This window comes from Coptis chinensis, chromosome 7 (genome assembly GCF_015680905.1).
Source record: "Coptis chinensis isolate HL-2020 chromosome 7, ASM1568090v1, whole genome shotgun sequence".
In the NCBI taxonomy this organism is placed as follows: domain Eukaryota; kingdom Viridiplantae; phylum Streptophyta; class Magnoliopsida; order Ranunculales; family Ranunculaceae; genus Coptis; species Coptis chinensis.
In genome coordinates, this window is record NC_141462.1 from 1,582,929 (window position 1) to 1,597,327 (window position 14,399).

Sequence of the window (14,399 nt, forward strand, 5' to 3'; positions counted from 1 at the left end):
TATGAAATGGTATTGAAAGGAAAATGGCAAAGGAACTTGCATACTTGCGTTAACATTTCACATTCACCTCAATGTACTCCATGTCTCCATGCAAATAGAATTATAGATGTGATCTTTTACTTATTTTGTGATATGGTTTTGATTTTACCAAAAAAATACATTGGTTTTGATTTTCATGAAAGTATGCACATGGAGCCGAAGAAAATTGACCAAGTACCAAATCATTAATCGCATTGGCCTCTTGTAGTTAAATACAGTAAAAAAACGGGGTGGTTGTAAATATTTATGGAAAATGGATCAAAAACGTTGCATTATATTCTTCAGCCTTAAACCCAACTGATCATTTTTAGCACTTAATATAAACATTTGGTATCCAATGAAGAACCATATTTAATTTTTCTAACAACTAACCAACACACTCACTTATTAATTGTACTGCACCAAATAAATACCTCCATTCACTCCTTTCATTTAACTAGTGAAACCAAAGCTGCAGCAGCATTTCACACTGCTACAATGGCCATGAAATTGAAATCACATTGTCTTATTGTGGAATTCTTCATGATGCTGATGTTGGTGTTTATGATGGTTGATTATGCAAGGTGTGATGATCAGAAACAAAGAGAAGAGTGTTCCCAGCAATTAATTGGTCTGGCAACGTGTTTAGATTATGTAGGTGGACAAGCTAAAGCTCCAACTCCTGATTGTTGCAAGGGTATGAATACAGTTCTTGCAAAGAGCAAGAAATGTTTGTGCCTTCTTGTTAAAAATCGAAATGATCCAAGCCTTGGACTCAAGGTCAATGCTACTCTTGCTCTGAACCTACCTTCCATCTGCAAATCGGATGTTAGTATTGCTGATTGTCCTGGTATGTAATCTTCATAGCACTACATATAGCAACAAATAACTTGATTGTATGTTTGGCACAATCGTAGTTTGGCCATAATAAGTTGATTAATTAACCATGAAACCAGCATCCTCCAACAACGGATTCAGAACCTGGTTTAGTACAACATGTCCCATAGAAACTACGGTTGTGAGCTTGTGATCTAAAACTGTGTTCAACAACTGTGTCTGTATAGTATATAGTTTTGCATGTTTATGCAAATGCATGTGTTCAGCCAACTTTGAACAGCCTCAAAATTGTATGTTTCACTTACCTCAGCTTGGTAATTAGTGTAGTAGAACTATCTCTGTAAAGCAAGAATAGTACTATTAATTGTTTCCAACACTCTTATGTTTATTGTTATTCACATACATTATTGCTGATAATTCTTGTGAACCCATGTTACTGGATGGATGATATATTTGGTGGATCAAGCTCTTCTAGGTTTGGCTCCTAATTCAACAGATGCTCAAGTTTTCAAGCAATTCGAAAGAAGCTTGCATAATAAGACGTCTTCATCTTCTACTGGTAACATACTAACTTAGCGTGTTGTTGTTCATTAGATTCTGAGGGAAAAATTAAAACACAGAAAAAAAAATTCTGAGGGAAAAATTAAACACTAATTTTCATTTAAGTCCCAAGTGAATTGGATACCCCACACAAGTCATTGGTGGGTGCAGTATGGACCATTGGACCATCATATTTACTAGTCCGATATTAATGTATGAAGTATGTACAGTAGCAGTAGTTAAATGGAAGACTTAACATGTATGATGTATCTGACCAAAAGGGTTCCTGGTTCTGTGGTTCATACTTCATACAATCATACCCTATGTTCCCTGACAATTAATCTGTAACCTCCTTTTTTTAATTAATTAATTTTTCGAACTTTTTAACCTCCATGTAGTGTACTAAGAATATAAAAGATTCCCCATATACTAATAATTCTCTGACTGGTTTTTGTCTGGGAAATTCAGGCAATTCCACTGCTACTGGATCAACTGCATCAGGGAACACTAGCACTGTGGTGGGACTGAAGTTTGATGGACTCATTGCCCTTTTGTGCTTTGCATTGATCTTCAGGATTGGAGCATAACAGGATGATCGGCATCCCTAATTAGTTATTTAGTCTTCGTGCTAATGTTGTATTATTCAAAGTGAATCCTAGTGTTCATATTCTGTTTAATTTCCCTACTTACTTATGGACTCTGGTCATGTGTTAATATATATATGAGGATGTTGACTTGTTAACAAAAGTTCCTTCCGGAAATTTGATGCAATCATGCAAGTTTGGTAATTTTTCCGGTGTGGGGTTACGTTATTATTTTGGGTTTTATACTTCATGTCTCCTTATCTTTCTCACTGCTTGCCGACGGAAATGCTCGATATTTAGAGCAACACTTGCCATGAATATTGCATTTTGAATGAACATTCTGGAAGGCAATGACCAAGTTTATCTATAATCTAATATGAGACCGTCTGAATTAAGTCATCAAATTAGAAGCAGTAGATATGAATTTAATCATGAATTATAGCCTCAAACTTGAACAAGATTCAAATGCTACAAAAGTTCTATTTGAAAAGTTAGTCGAGGGAGCGGAGCAAACGTTCTTAGGCAGTTATGCCTAGGGGGTATGGGTCCATAATGTCAATTGACATAGTTCTTCTCACTGTCTCTCCAAACTCTCATCTCTTTCTCCTCACATAACTTCTCTCTCTCTTGTTCTTCTCCTAAGACTCTCAACTCACCCTTTGCTCTGCTCATGCCCCCTCTGCAGTTTTTCTAGTTAATTTGGAAATACTATGATCTTCAGATCTCATGAACAGGAAAATTACCTATGAGTTGAACTTTTAAATTTATATGACAAAAAATAAGGTAGTATAACTTTTAGGACCAATCAATTGGTAATTAACAATTTTTGTTACCAAAAACCATACTAACCAATTAAGGGTCCAATTATATTAACGCAATGGCATTGTTTTATTACGTTTTTTTTTCTCATAAATATTATTTTTTCAAAATTTAAAACGATGCATGATTCTCTCCCTTCTCTTATCTGTCTTTGTTGCTATTAAACCTCTTCATTTTTCAATAAGAAGTTAGAATACCCTATTCGTTTCCTCTTCATTATTACATCAATAATTGATATAAGTAAACAACATATTCAGCAACTTCAAAATCAAAAAAAGAAAATTTAGAGTTTATGTAAAAATTTTAAAGTAACATTTTAATTGGAGAAAAAATCTTTAATTATAGTGCTTATTGGTTTGATAAGGTGAAGCTAGAGTAGAAAAGGAGAATGATGAAGTAAAGAAGATCAAGAATTGACTAAGAGAGAAAGAAGAGAATGGATGTAGATGTGAGAATATTTGAGTGAATTACTTTCCGGATTCATAGATTTGAAAAAGAGTAGAGGTGAGAATATTTGAATGAATCACTTTCCGGATTAATAGATTTGAAAAAGAGTAAGGTTGTTAGTAAATAAAATTGAAATAAAAAGAATATGTCTGGAAAAAAGAATTAATTTATGTTAGTTAGTGTGGTTTTTTATAACAAAAATTATATATTACACTAGTTTTAAAAGTTAAGACCACCTAATTTTTTTGTCATAGAAATTTGAAAATTCCAGGCCCAAATCCTGATTTAAGTTATAAGTTTTAACTAACAAATAATGGGCTGATAAGTGGGCAATGATGATGATGAATATATAATTACTTAAATAGCCCCTTGCCTCACTCTTTCATTTTCACTCAAAATAAAAATAAAAAACAGAGTCGACCAAATACAGAAACACAAAAACAAAAACACGATAAAATTCCTTCACCTCATTTCTCAACCGAGAGAAAAAATAAAAAATAAAAAATAAAAAAATCCCTAATTTCAACAAATTTTTTTTTTTCTTTCCTTAATTCTCCTCTTCTCAATCTTCAATTCGATTCAACCATCTATTCTTGACAAACTCAAAAAAATAAAAATCTAATCTTTTCATTCTCAGATGCAGAAAGAGTGATTTTTTGTGGGGTTTAAGGATTAATATGGTTATATTTATTGAATTTTAAAGGGTTTAGTTGAGAGTGATTTAAAGGCTGGCAAGTTTTAATGGTTTATGAGTGATGGCGGATCTGCCTGACTTCTGTCTGAGTTTAACAAGTGAAGAAGAAGAAGAAGAAGAAGAAGAAGAAGAAGAAGAAGAAGAATGCTAAGTGTGCTTAGAGTACATCTTCCGTCCGACATTCCAATTGTAGGATGTGAGCTAACTCCTTATGTACTTTTACAACGCCCTGATACTTCTATTACTACTGATGATGTTCCTGAATCTTCCCCTGTTGATGGTTTTTGCTTGAGGTATAGGTGGTAAGTTTCCCACCCTATATGGAAGTGTAAGAGACTAATAGGAGGATGCACTAATTTTCTTTTCCATATGATGTTATTGGCTTGTGTATGTTAGTAGGTAATATTGTTTGGGCTGTTGTTTAGAGGCATCTATACTTAGAATAATAATCACATTTTATATGGTAGAGTGGCTCTGTTGCATGGGTACGCCCTAATTTCCTCTGTATCTCGTACCCGTGTCCTGTGGACACTGGTACGGACACGGACACCCGGACACAAGCAAAACAGACCCTAATTCTCAGATCTCGCCTTGTCCAAATCGTCGTACCCGTGTCCAAACCAGACACTCCGTCCCGTACCCATGCAACACAGAAGAGTGGCCTATAGCCTTGACAGAGAGCTTAATTTAGTTTTGTACTTGCTGTTCATAACTAAGGGAAAGAATAAGTAGTGACTGTTTATTGGACGTGTTAGTAAAGACAACTGTTTGTGATGATGGAAATGGGAAGTGTCCTTGATCCATTCACTTGAATTCTCTCTAACAATGTTTCAAGCAATGCATAGTCATGCTATGTTGTTATTGAGATTGCAAAAGTCATTCATGTGATGTAGTTAGATGTATGTTTTCTTTTGCAGGTATCGCATCCAAAGTGACCGAAAAGTTGCAATTTGCAGTGTGCATCCTTCTGAACAAGCAACCTTGCAGTGCCTTGGTTGTGTCAAAGGAAAGATACCTGTTGCGAAAAGTTACCATTGCTCTCCTAGGTGCTTTTCAGATGCGTGGCAGCATCATCGTACCTTACATGAAAGGGCAGCTATTGCTGTAAATGAAAATGGCACTGAAGAGGAAGAGCTTTTTGGACGCTTTAATACTTCTGGATCTGGAGCTAGCAATGCGAGCCTGTCCGGTTCTACTCCAAGTATAGGGCACAATACTAGTTTAAGTAATGGATCTACTCCTTCATATCCAGCAGCTGTTACCGAAAGGAGTGGTGGTGAAACCTGGTTTGAGGTCGGACGATTGAAGACCTATACACCAACAGCTGATGATATTGGGCATGTTCTCAAGTTTGAGTGTGTGTCATTTGATGCAGAAAAGAAATTGCCTGTTGGTCATGCTAACACAATATTGACTTCCCGTGTAATTCCACCCCAACCCCTAGCCCAAAGGCTTTGGTTCCAGTGAATGGTGTTGATGTGATGGGCAATTTAGATTTGGACGGTCGTACTGCATCTTCAGGAACCTTTACTGTGCTCTCATACAATATTCTGTCAGATGTGTATGCTTCAAATGATTTGTACAGTTATTGCCCTTCTTGGGCCCTTTCTTGGGCCTACCTTGAATAAAACTTATTATTGCGAGAGATTGTTGGATATCGTGCAGACATCCTTTGCCTTCAAGAGGTACTCTCACGTTTTATTGTCCATTATGAAAAATCATTTGATTCGTGTTTGGTGGGTCTGCAAGTCAATATCTTGTTTTAATTGTTGACAACACTTGCAATTTCTTATTCCAGTCATGTTACATCTTATTTATGACAGTCAGCGGCTAGTCAAACTGACAGGAGTAGTGAATTTGCTTGCGCTAGTTTGTTGAAATTGTTCCATTAGGAAGTGTTATGTTTGCGAATGTCTATCTTTTTTCTGAACAGAGAAGCTAACCAGAAGTCATCAAAGTATGATAATGTCTAATCTTACCCTGTCTTGCCTGTATCACGAAGTATATTGGTCTGTTGTATATTTTTATATTAGATATGGTCTTGAAGTTTTGAGGATGTGATCTTGTAAGATATGACTCAAACTAAGCATCATAAAATGTTTTCAGGTTCAGAGCGACCATTTTGAGGAATTTTTGCACCTGAACTGGAGAAGCATGGCTATCAAGCTCTTTACAAGAAAAAGACAACGGAGGTTGGTTTTAAATTGGCTTTGTCATGGCGTGATCTCAAACTGTTGGATGTGTTATATTGATGTTTTTGTTAAGGTGTGCAGGTATATAGCGGAACTATCTTTGCAGTTGATGGTTGTGCAACATTTTTCCCAGAGACAGATTTTCCCATGTCAAAAATATGAGGTATAAACTTTTCCTTTCTGTGTCTGGGGTAGATTTTCTCATATGTTTAAGAGGTTCCTCTTTCCTGCAGGTTGAATTTAATAAAGCTGCACAATCCTTAACAGAGGCAGTGGTTCCAACTCATCAGAAGAAAACTGCTTTGAATCGGCTACTGAAGGTGTCCTAAATGCACCAAGTGTTCTTTCTGCGTACTTTCCTTGGTGTCTGTAACCTATTAATTCTTGTGAATATTCCATTAATTTGCAGGATAACGTCGCTCTAATAGCAGTTTTAGAAGCAAAGTTCAGTAACCACGGGGCGGACACCCCTGGAAAAAGACAACTTCTCTGTGTGGTTAGTATATAACTTAGGAACTTAACTTTTTATTCTTCCTTTTTCTGGTTTAACATGCTACTTAGTCCAGCTTTATACTCTTTGATTTGGTAGGAATTGTGTTTTTTCCCCCGCATACATAATGGAACTTGGGATCTGTCAAGGGAGACCTTTCATCTCACTCTCGCCGCCCCCATTTTTCTAAGGAATAGCTTGTGCTTTACCCCCAAGCATGGTTCACATGTTACACCGCATTTCGAGTTTGTAATAATTCACTTTGCAGATTGTATCCATCTTTGTAGTTCTTCTTCATGGTGGTACCTGAGGAAAAAATTTCTTTAAAGGGTTAAACTTGTCTTTGACGTCTCCTAAAACAAGCTTTGCTCTGTTTTGAGCCTTCATGTGTCCTGACACGAGTTTTGCCCTGTTCAGTACCTTTTAGCATCTTTTGTTAATGGTAGAGTGATTAAAGTGCGTCTTGATTGGTGCACTTTCGTCAAATATCTCAGTAGGAGAACAACAGATTAATATGGAGAGATTATCTGGTCTGTGCACCTAGAGGAGTAAGTGACGATGAGAGTCATTGCCAAAACATCGTTATGTGAGCAATTCTATATATGAATTCATTCTTTTCTAGACATGTAGAGATCTAATAATCCCCTAGCTCTGGCTGGATATTGACTAAAAATTGATGAGTTACTGTTTGCACTTTGCACCCAGTCGTTTTGGGAACAGGCTTGTTAATGGAGTGATCTGCTTGATTCCATTTTTCTATGGATCTCTTTTATACAGTCATTGAATGTGCTCCAAATCTCTACAAATTTGTCACCCTATATGTAGATTAGTAGATGGTCCTCTTTAATTGTTGGGCAGAGTCTCGAGTAGGAGTAGTTCTAAATAGTTTTGTAGTAATCATTATATTGGCCAGATATCTGCAAAATGTTATATGTTGCGTGATGTTTACTTTTATCCTCTTGCTCGGAGTACAGGCAAACACACATGTAAACGTTCACCAGGATCTTAAGGATGTTAAGCTCTGGCAGGTTCTCATTCTAGCATTTTACTTGTGTTGAGTTGATATTACTCTTGGATCTTATCAATATGTTTGTTAATTTTGAAAATCTTATCTTATTAGGTGCATACTCTCTTGAAAGGTTTGGAGAAAATAGCTGCCAGTGCTGACATCCCGATGCTGGTTTGTGGGGATTTTAGTTCTGTTCCTGGAAGGTGTGAACAGTCGTAATACAACTGTTTCTGATGTAAACATGTAATTTAAAGTAATATGCAGTAAAACATCTTATGAACAATTTTGGACTTCATTGCAGTGCTCCGCATGCACTTCTTGCAATGGGTAAGGTTGATCAGTCGCATCCAGATTTAACAGTAGACCCTCTCCAAATAGTGCGCCCTGCCAGCAAAATAACTCATCAGCTTCCGCTGGTACACTCATTTTTAAGTTATAGTCTGGTTACCAAATTTTACTGTTCGGAGTTATGACTATATTTTTAAAACAGGTCAGCGCATACTCGTTGTTTGCTAGAATGGGTATTGGCATTGGTTTGGAGCAACAGAGAAGGAGAATGGACACAACTACAAATGAACCTTTATTTACAAATTGCACTAGAGATTTTATTGGCACCAATGATTACATATTTTACACAGGTAATGCTTTGTCATTTCTTTGGTTCTGTTTCTTAGCATTTTCATCAGCTTGAATTTTCAGAATCAGATGTAACTGATGGAAAAATGGCTTCTTATGTAAAAGAATCCTAACATATTGTTTTGTGACTTCAGCGGACTCTTTGACGGTGGAATCCTTATTGGAGCTCTTGGATGAAGAGAACTTGCGAAAAGATACCGCACTGCCTTCTCCAGAGTGGTCCTCTGATCATATAGCTTTGTTAGCTGAATTCCGTTGCATGCCTAAAACGAGGCGTTAATGGTACTGGGTAAGCTGCTGATTTCTTTTTTTCCCCTCCATTCTAAGTTTCATTTTTCCTATTGATAGGGATCATTTTGACCCCCTTGAGGGTTACCCCCCCTCCCACTCTTGTCATATTTACTACTTGTTAACCCTTCTTTTTATACCCCCTCACCCTCGGCCCAAACTAAAGGAGAAAATGTTTTTCTAATGACCATTTTTTGTTGTATGCAGGCGTTCAAATGTGTGTACCCGACGAAACCAATGTACTTAGATTCATTTAGGTAGTTTATGAAGTGGAGGGGGCAGATTCGAAGTCCTGGTTCTTCCCCAGAGGTTTCTTTATTGTGATCGATCCTGATCTGTTGTATTATGTTACTTGCTTCTTGAAGTGGGGAATCCACTAATAAGTTTTCTCCATTTTCTTTTCCTCCTACATTTTTTTTATTTGTTTCTTAACGGTGAATCTGTTCATCTGTTAGTAGGTATAGATTTAAAACTAGAATAGCCAACAGGTCAATTCTTATACCACCTCGACCAAGCCTTACATGGTGATACTGGTGTCGAGCTGTTTTGAATAGTTTAGCTGGCACCAAAAACGAAATATTGAAGTAGACTTGTTCAATACTCTTCATCTTTGAATGAGTTAATGTTCTATATGATCAGTTATTTAGAAATACTTTCTTTGAAGCCTCAAAATTCAGATGTGCATGTGAATCAGACATTTGAAAATCACTTCATGCAACTCGCAAGCTCGTTAGCCACTTGCAAAAAAATGTGATGGTTGGTAGTTGTAATTGGTTTGTGCTACCTTGTATTATTATTGTACAGTATCATTGATAATGACTCTAAACTTGACAAAAAAGAAAAGTGATACGAGAGGAACTCAAAGTCGACAATGTAATCATAGAGGTGCACCGTATATGTCGAACAAAAGAACTCAATACTTGGGCCGATGATAGCCCATAAGGCCCAAACCCTCAATATTTGGGCCGGTGATGGGCCATAAGGCCCGAAGTATGGGCCTGAAGTGGTTTATTATTAAATTAAAGAGGAGAACGGCTTCATTCATTCGTTCATTTATATTCGAGAAAATTTGGAGCGCACTCGAATCTCCCTCTTCCCTTCATTCATTCCAACATATAATAATAAATTTGCAGCATACGAATCAGTAAGTTTTCCTCTCTCTCGATTTTAATCTTTTATTCATTGTCAATAAGAGTGTCTATGGTTTCTGAGATGTGAATTTAATGGAATAATAGAATGAAAAATATCTGTCATTTGATGGTCTCAGATGAATGTAAATTCCAAGGTGTCCAAGTTTGGAGTCAAGTCTGGATTTGTCATACCAAAGAATAAACTATCAGGATCCCTGGTTCCTGGAAAAGTGGAAACTGATGCAGTAAAAGAAGAAAGTAGTAAAAAGATCCAAAGGAAAACAAAATGGGGAAATCATCTAACAGAAGATGATTCTGTTCGAAAAGGAAGAGCATTAGCTTATCAGGTATATTGCCAGTACACTACACTGATGACATAAGTTTTAAGAAATGGGTATCAAACATTTTTAGCCCCTTTCAATGAGGAGAAATTTCACTTGCGGACTTGTGGCAAGTGAATATTTTCTCGACCAGGTTGGGTGCTAAAATGTGGTATCTTCCTTGTGAATTCTCACATGGAAGGTTCCCATTCCAGGTGGCATTAAGTGATATTACTGCCTGTGTGCTGGAACATATTTTGAGCAGACTCGAGTGGAGCAAATCACAAAACAGTTGAAGTTGGGTATACTGGAAAAGGGAGAAAGCGATCTTAACTCACACTCACCAAACCATGTTCCAGATGACGAGTCTTCTAAGCACCGGGTTGATGATCAGGTAGTATTGCGGATGAGGGTTGATTAATTTCGGTCACTCCTTTTTATTGAATCTCAATGTTTATCAAGCTTGATCATTTACGCAAATTTGGCATTCACAGAAGTTGGAGATCTTGGAGTCGGAAAAAGGGGAAGCTATTGGTAAATTTGTTTAGCACTCTTTCTTGATATTTTTTCTTCTGTTTTATGTCTAAATTATTTTTGGTGATGTGCACACTTTGGTCAAATTATATTTGGGTGTCCAGGTGAGATATTGAAGTTAAATCCAAGTTATAAGGTTCCACCTGATTACAAACCGCTGGTGAGAGAGGCCAAAGTTCCTGTTCCTGTAAGTCTGTTGGCATTGTCTTCTCTTCTTTCCACATCAGAGCTTACTGTTTTTCTTATAATGTGAAATTGTAAACAGTTTTTCTGTATTTACTATGATACTGTCAGTGTTTTGTTATATCATATATCTTATCGGAGGGTTATTAATGTCTACTGCTTTAGTACAAGTGCAAAACTAGTGATTTACTTGAAGTGGTTTCGAGGTACCCTTTATACTTGTAACCTCTATGTCAATCATAGAAGTTAAACGAAAAATATTATGAAGATAAGTAGAAGCTTAGCATTAAATTGTCTATGTGTTTAAATCGAGTAGTGTATAGAAGCGATTATGCTCTGTGATTGTAACATTAAAGCTTATCAGACGAAAAGCAAGTTGCCAGTTTAGTTCACTACTTGCTTTTTTTTCCCCTCTCGTTCAGTGTATGATTTTTTATTATTAAAAATCAAGATTTAATTGTTGTGGGAAACATGTCAAATCAATTATGCTTCCTACGAAATTTTTATCCTCGTCTCTTCTGCAGGTTAAGCTTTATCCTGGATTGAACTTTGTTCGTCTAATATTGGGGCCTGAAAGCAATACTCAAAAACGTCTTGAAGTGGTAAGCTGGCTGAGAGTCATATGTTATTTGTTTTTGTATTTATTTTATTCTCAATGATTGTTTGAATCTGTTTGATATATTGTAAGTGTTCTGCTATCGTTGCTTTATCTCCTTAAAGTAACTGAGACTGGTCGCATGAAGGGTTTAGTGTAGAATATTTTCTCTTTATCCCGATTCCTTTCATTTCTCATGGCTTAGGAAACTGGAGCTAAAGTACGAATCCAAGGCACTAAAGCAGGTTCAACAGAGAAGGTAGTAAAGCTAATTTGTTGTTTAAGACAGAGTTAAATGTTTTTTCATCAAAGTAATCTGGTAGTTTAGAATTGTTTATCTTGGATTAAGTTTTAGTGTAGTGGTGACGCTTTAATGAGTAATCTATTGATGTCCAGGTTGAGATTACTTTGTCAGATAGAAATGATGATCAAGGTTGTTATGAAGAGCTCTATGTCCATGTATCAGCTGATACATTTGAGAAGGTTGATGCTGCAGTTGCCCTTATTGAGCTGCTAGTCACCCCAGTATCTGTGAGTTCACTATGCTAGATAGCAACTATATTCCTTTACACACAACCTCGTTCTATAGCTTATCTCATGATATATACATTGTTTTCTCTAGGGGAGTTCAGGGATGGCTTCCACAACTCCATCTTCAGTTTCTCGGGACGGTACAAATGTGCTTGAACAGAGTCAGAATACCACCTCCAGTTATGTGATGCCTAGTACTATGGTTAACCAGGGGTTGATGCAGTCAATGGTGGGATCCATGCAGCCTGGTCTTTTTCCACAAGTTCAGTTACAATCATACCCTGGTCCCTGGTTTCCTTCTGGTCCAATGGGTCCGCCTAATAACTTTCACACCCCACTAAATTCTTCTTCTTCCGTACTCAACAACACCATGCAATTTCCTTCATCCCCTCTAAATTCCTCAAAAATGCCACAGTTTTCCATTGGACAGCCTCCCTCTGCAGCTGCTTCTGGTTTCACATTGAAAAATCCTTCCCTTGTTTCTCCTGGACCACAGTCACCACTGCAAGGTTTTCAGTGGCCTTACTTCCACGAAGCACCTCCCCATAGTCAAGCTCCCCCGGTGAGAGTGCAGCCTATTTCAGGTTCTCAGGCCCATTTGGCATATCCTTCCCTACCTCCACAATCTAATCCTGCTTTGCCACATCAACCAAGGACTACTGGACCAGGCCCTGGGTTCCTCTCGCTGTCACAACCATTGTTGACTGCTCCATCTGGGCAGCCACCTTATAGACCATTAGCATCTTCTGCATGGTCTGGTTCAGCTGTACCTACTCCAGCACAACCAGTTGATCTGTTTCAAAGACTTCCGTTAGTTTCACAACCTCTAATGGCATCAGTGACAGCTTCATCGAATGCGACGGGAAATATATCCAGAGGACCTTCTGGTAATATGGTGGCTCCTGCTAGCTTTCCTTCTCGACCTTCCACTGCCCAGCTACCGAATACACCAGTTAATCATACTATTACTGGCCCAAAATTTTCTTTTGTAATACATCAAAGGTCTGCATCAACTCCTACAGCCAATGCACCAGTTGCCTCTATCCCAGCATCTGTACCTTCAAGTGTGCCTCCACCCACCTTAGGACCTTTACAAGCACCTTTTTCAATGATGCCACCCTCGGCTATGAACCAGTCTTCTCCTTTGGCACCTAAGCAAACAGTTGGGCCATTAGGGCCAACACCTTACCAATCAATAGTGGGGTCTGCTCTAGTTCCTTCACAACAATCGGTAAACGCGAATTCCATCTCTGGAAGCCTACCTAGTTTCACATCCTTAAAGCCACCAATGAGTAGTCCCCAAAGTATTCCAGCTACAGCACCAAGACCCCAACGACCGAGCTCTGGTGATTTCACTTTTCAGCCTCTTGGGTCACCTGTAGCAGTTTCTCAGACAGTTCTGAGGCCAAGTGATCAACTGTTAAAAGGTTCATCAATGCAACTAAATAGAACAGTGCAGCCTCCTTCGGGACCATCTTATCAGCCAGCTCTGCAGAATTCAGAACAACAGCTTGTCATGCAAGGATTTCCAGGTACTCGGCCGAGGAATCAGGCGCTTCAATCTCAATTTCAAGTTCCATCTCCCACACCATCTCCCACACATCCACCAAGGTTTTTGAACCCCGTTTCACCAACAGCTTCAGGCCTGCATATGGGACCACGAAGCCTTACACAAACACCGCAAATACCCAATTTTCCTGCACCATTTCCTCCCCAAATGATGAATTCATTGCAATTACAGCCGAATCAATCAAATTCAGTAATACGATCAGGTAGTTTCTTGGTGCCAAACCAACACAACCTCGCTTTCTCATCTGGTAAGCCAGCTCTGTCTCCTCGTGGAAACCAAGTATATGATCCATTCGCCCCCACTTCGGCATCTTCTGCTCCTCAACAGCCAGAAAACCATGCCAAAGTCAGGAAACAGGAGGATGATCCTGAGTACGTTGATCTTATGGCATCAGTTGGTGTGAGATAGTTGAAAAGGTTTATTAGTCCAGTTGGTTTGATGATAATGTACCAATCGAAAGAAATGGGAGAATAAATGTGGAGGTGGTTGATGTAACTGGGATTTCTTCAGCTTTGTTTTATTACTGGGGATGTTATGTAGGCAACATTATCTGAAGCTTTCTTATTTGTTTCCAACGTAGGCAACACACCTAGTTCCTACTAACCATACATTATGTTGAGGTGTAAACAGGGAAATAGGTATGAACAGTGAGTGTTCATATGAATAGTGATTGTTCATACTCATGTAGTCATGTGTGGACTCGTCATATACTACTAAGGATGAGTCTGAAAATAAAGCAGTGGAGGAGGAGCCAAGTTCTGAAGAGACAGCGGAGGAGCTGACAGATCCTAAAACGAAAAGAGTCGTGAGAGTCTTCAGGATACGATTCCTAGCCATCCAATGCTGAGTGTACTCTCCTTTAATGGTCTGAACAACAACCAAAGAATCTGATTCAAACCATACCTCTGCATTCCATAGAGGATAGCAAGTTCCACAGCATACTGGATTGCATCCAATCACTGGATATTCTTTTGTCTTTTTG

At 38.1% G+C, this 14,399-nt stretch overlaps 2 protein-coding genes and 1 pseudogene across 3 annotated transcripts; all 3 read left to right on the forward strand.

The window, feature by feature from the left end:
* Window positions 1–463: 463 nt before the first annotated feature.
* LOC147485089 (non-specific lipid transfer protein GPI-anchored 13-like) lies at window positions 464–2,142 on the forward strand. The gene is made up of 3 exons (XM_086570258.1): window positions 464–868; window positions 1,322–1,414; window positions 1,864–2,142. Exons 1-3 carry the CDS (start codon window positions 517–519, stop codon window positions 1,980–1,982), a joined length of 564 nt encoding a protein of 187 aa, XP_086426384.1. The 5' UTR covers window positions 464–516; the 3' UTR covers window positions 1,983–2,142.
* A 1,798-nt stretch (window positions 2,143–3,940) lies between these two features.
* On the forward strand, window positions 3,941–9,204 carry LOC147485090 (carbon catabolite repressor protein 4 homolog 2-like; annotated as a pseudogene). The gene is made up of 12 exons (XR_015200888.1): window positions 3,941–4,241; window positions 4,857–5,624; window positions 6,046–6,131; window positions 6,213–6,294; window positions 6,346–6,451; window positions 6,541–6,627; window positions 7,596–7,649; window positions 7,742–7,833; window positions 7,932–8,046; window positions 8,121–8,268; window positions 8,401–8,555; window positions 8,762–9,204. The product of XR_015200888.1 is annotated as a carbon catabolite repressor protein 4 homolog 2-like (transcript).
* Window positions 9,205–9,590: 386 nt separating this feature from the next.
* LOC147485091 (uncharacterized) lies at window positions 9,591–13,992 on the forward strand. The gene is made up of 9 exons (XM_086569687.1): window positions 9,591–9,698; window positions 9,822–10,031; window positions 10,270–10,398; window positions 10,499–10,538; window positions 10,643–10,725; window positions 11,246–11,323; window positions 11,522–11,575; window positions 11,713–11,847; window positions 11,939–13,992. Exons 2-9 carry the CDS (start codon window positions 9,822–9,824, stop codon window positions 13,823–13,825), a joined length of 2,616 nt encoding a protein of 871 aa, XP_086425813.1. The 5' UTR covers window positions 9,591–9,698; the 3' UTR covers window positions 13,826–13,992.
* Window positions 13,993–14,399: the final 407 nt, after the last annotated feature.

Bases quoted from the DNA above. Each gene is read 5' to 3' on its own strand.
- LOC147485089 (XM_086570258.1), top strand. From the start codon at position 517: ATGGCCATGAAATTGAAATCACATTGTCTTATTGTGGAATTCTTCATG. The intron at 869-1,321 runs GTATGTAATCTT...TGGTGGATCAAG, and splicing joins TAGTATTGCTGATTGTCCTG to CTCTTCTAGGTTTGGCTCCT. The intron at 1,415-1,863 runs GTAACATACTAA...TGGGAAATTCAG, and splicing joins GACGTCTTCATCTTCTACTG to GCAATTCCACTGCTACTGGA.
- LOC147485091 (XM_086569687.1), top strand. From the start codon at position 9,822: ATGAATGTAAATTCCAAGGTGTCCAAGTTTGGAGTCAAGTCTGGATTT. The intron at 10,399-10,498 runs GTAGTATTGCGG...TGGCATTCACAG, and splicing joins AGCACCGGGTTGATGATCAG to AAGTTGGAGATCTTGGAGTC. The intron at 10,539-10,642 runs GTAAATTTGTTT...TTGGGTGTCCAG, and splicing joins GGAAAAAGGGGAAGCTATTG to GTGAGATATTGAAGTTAAAT.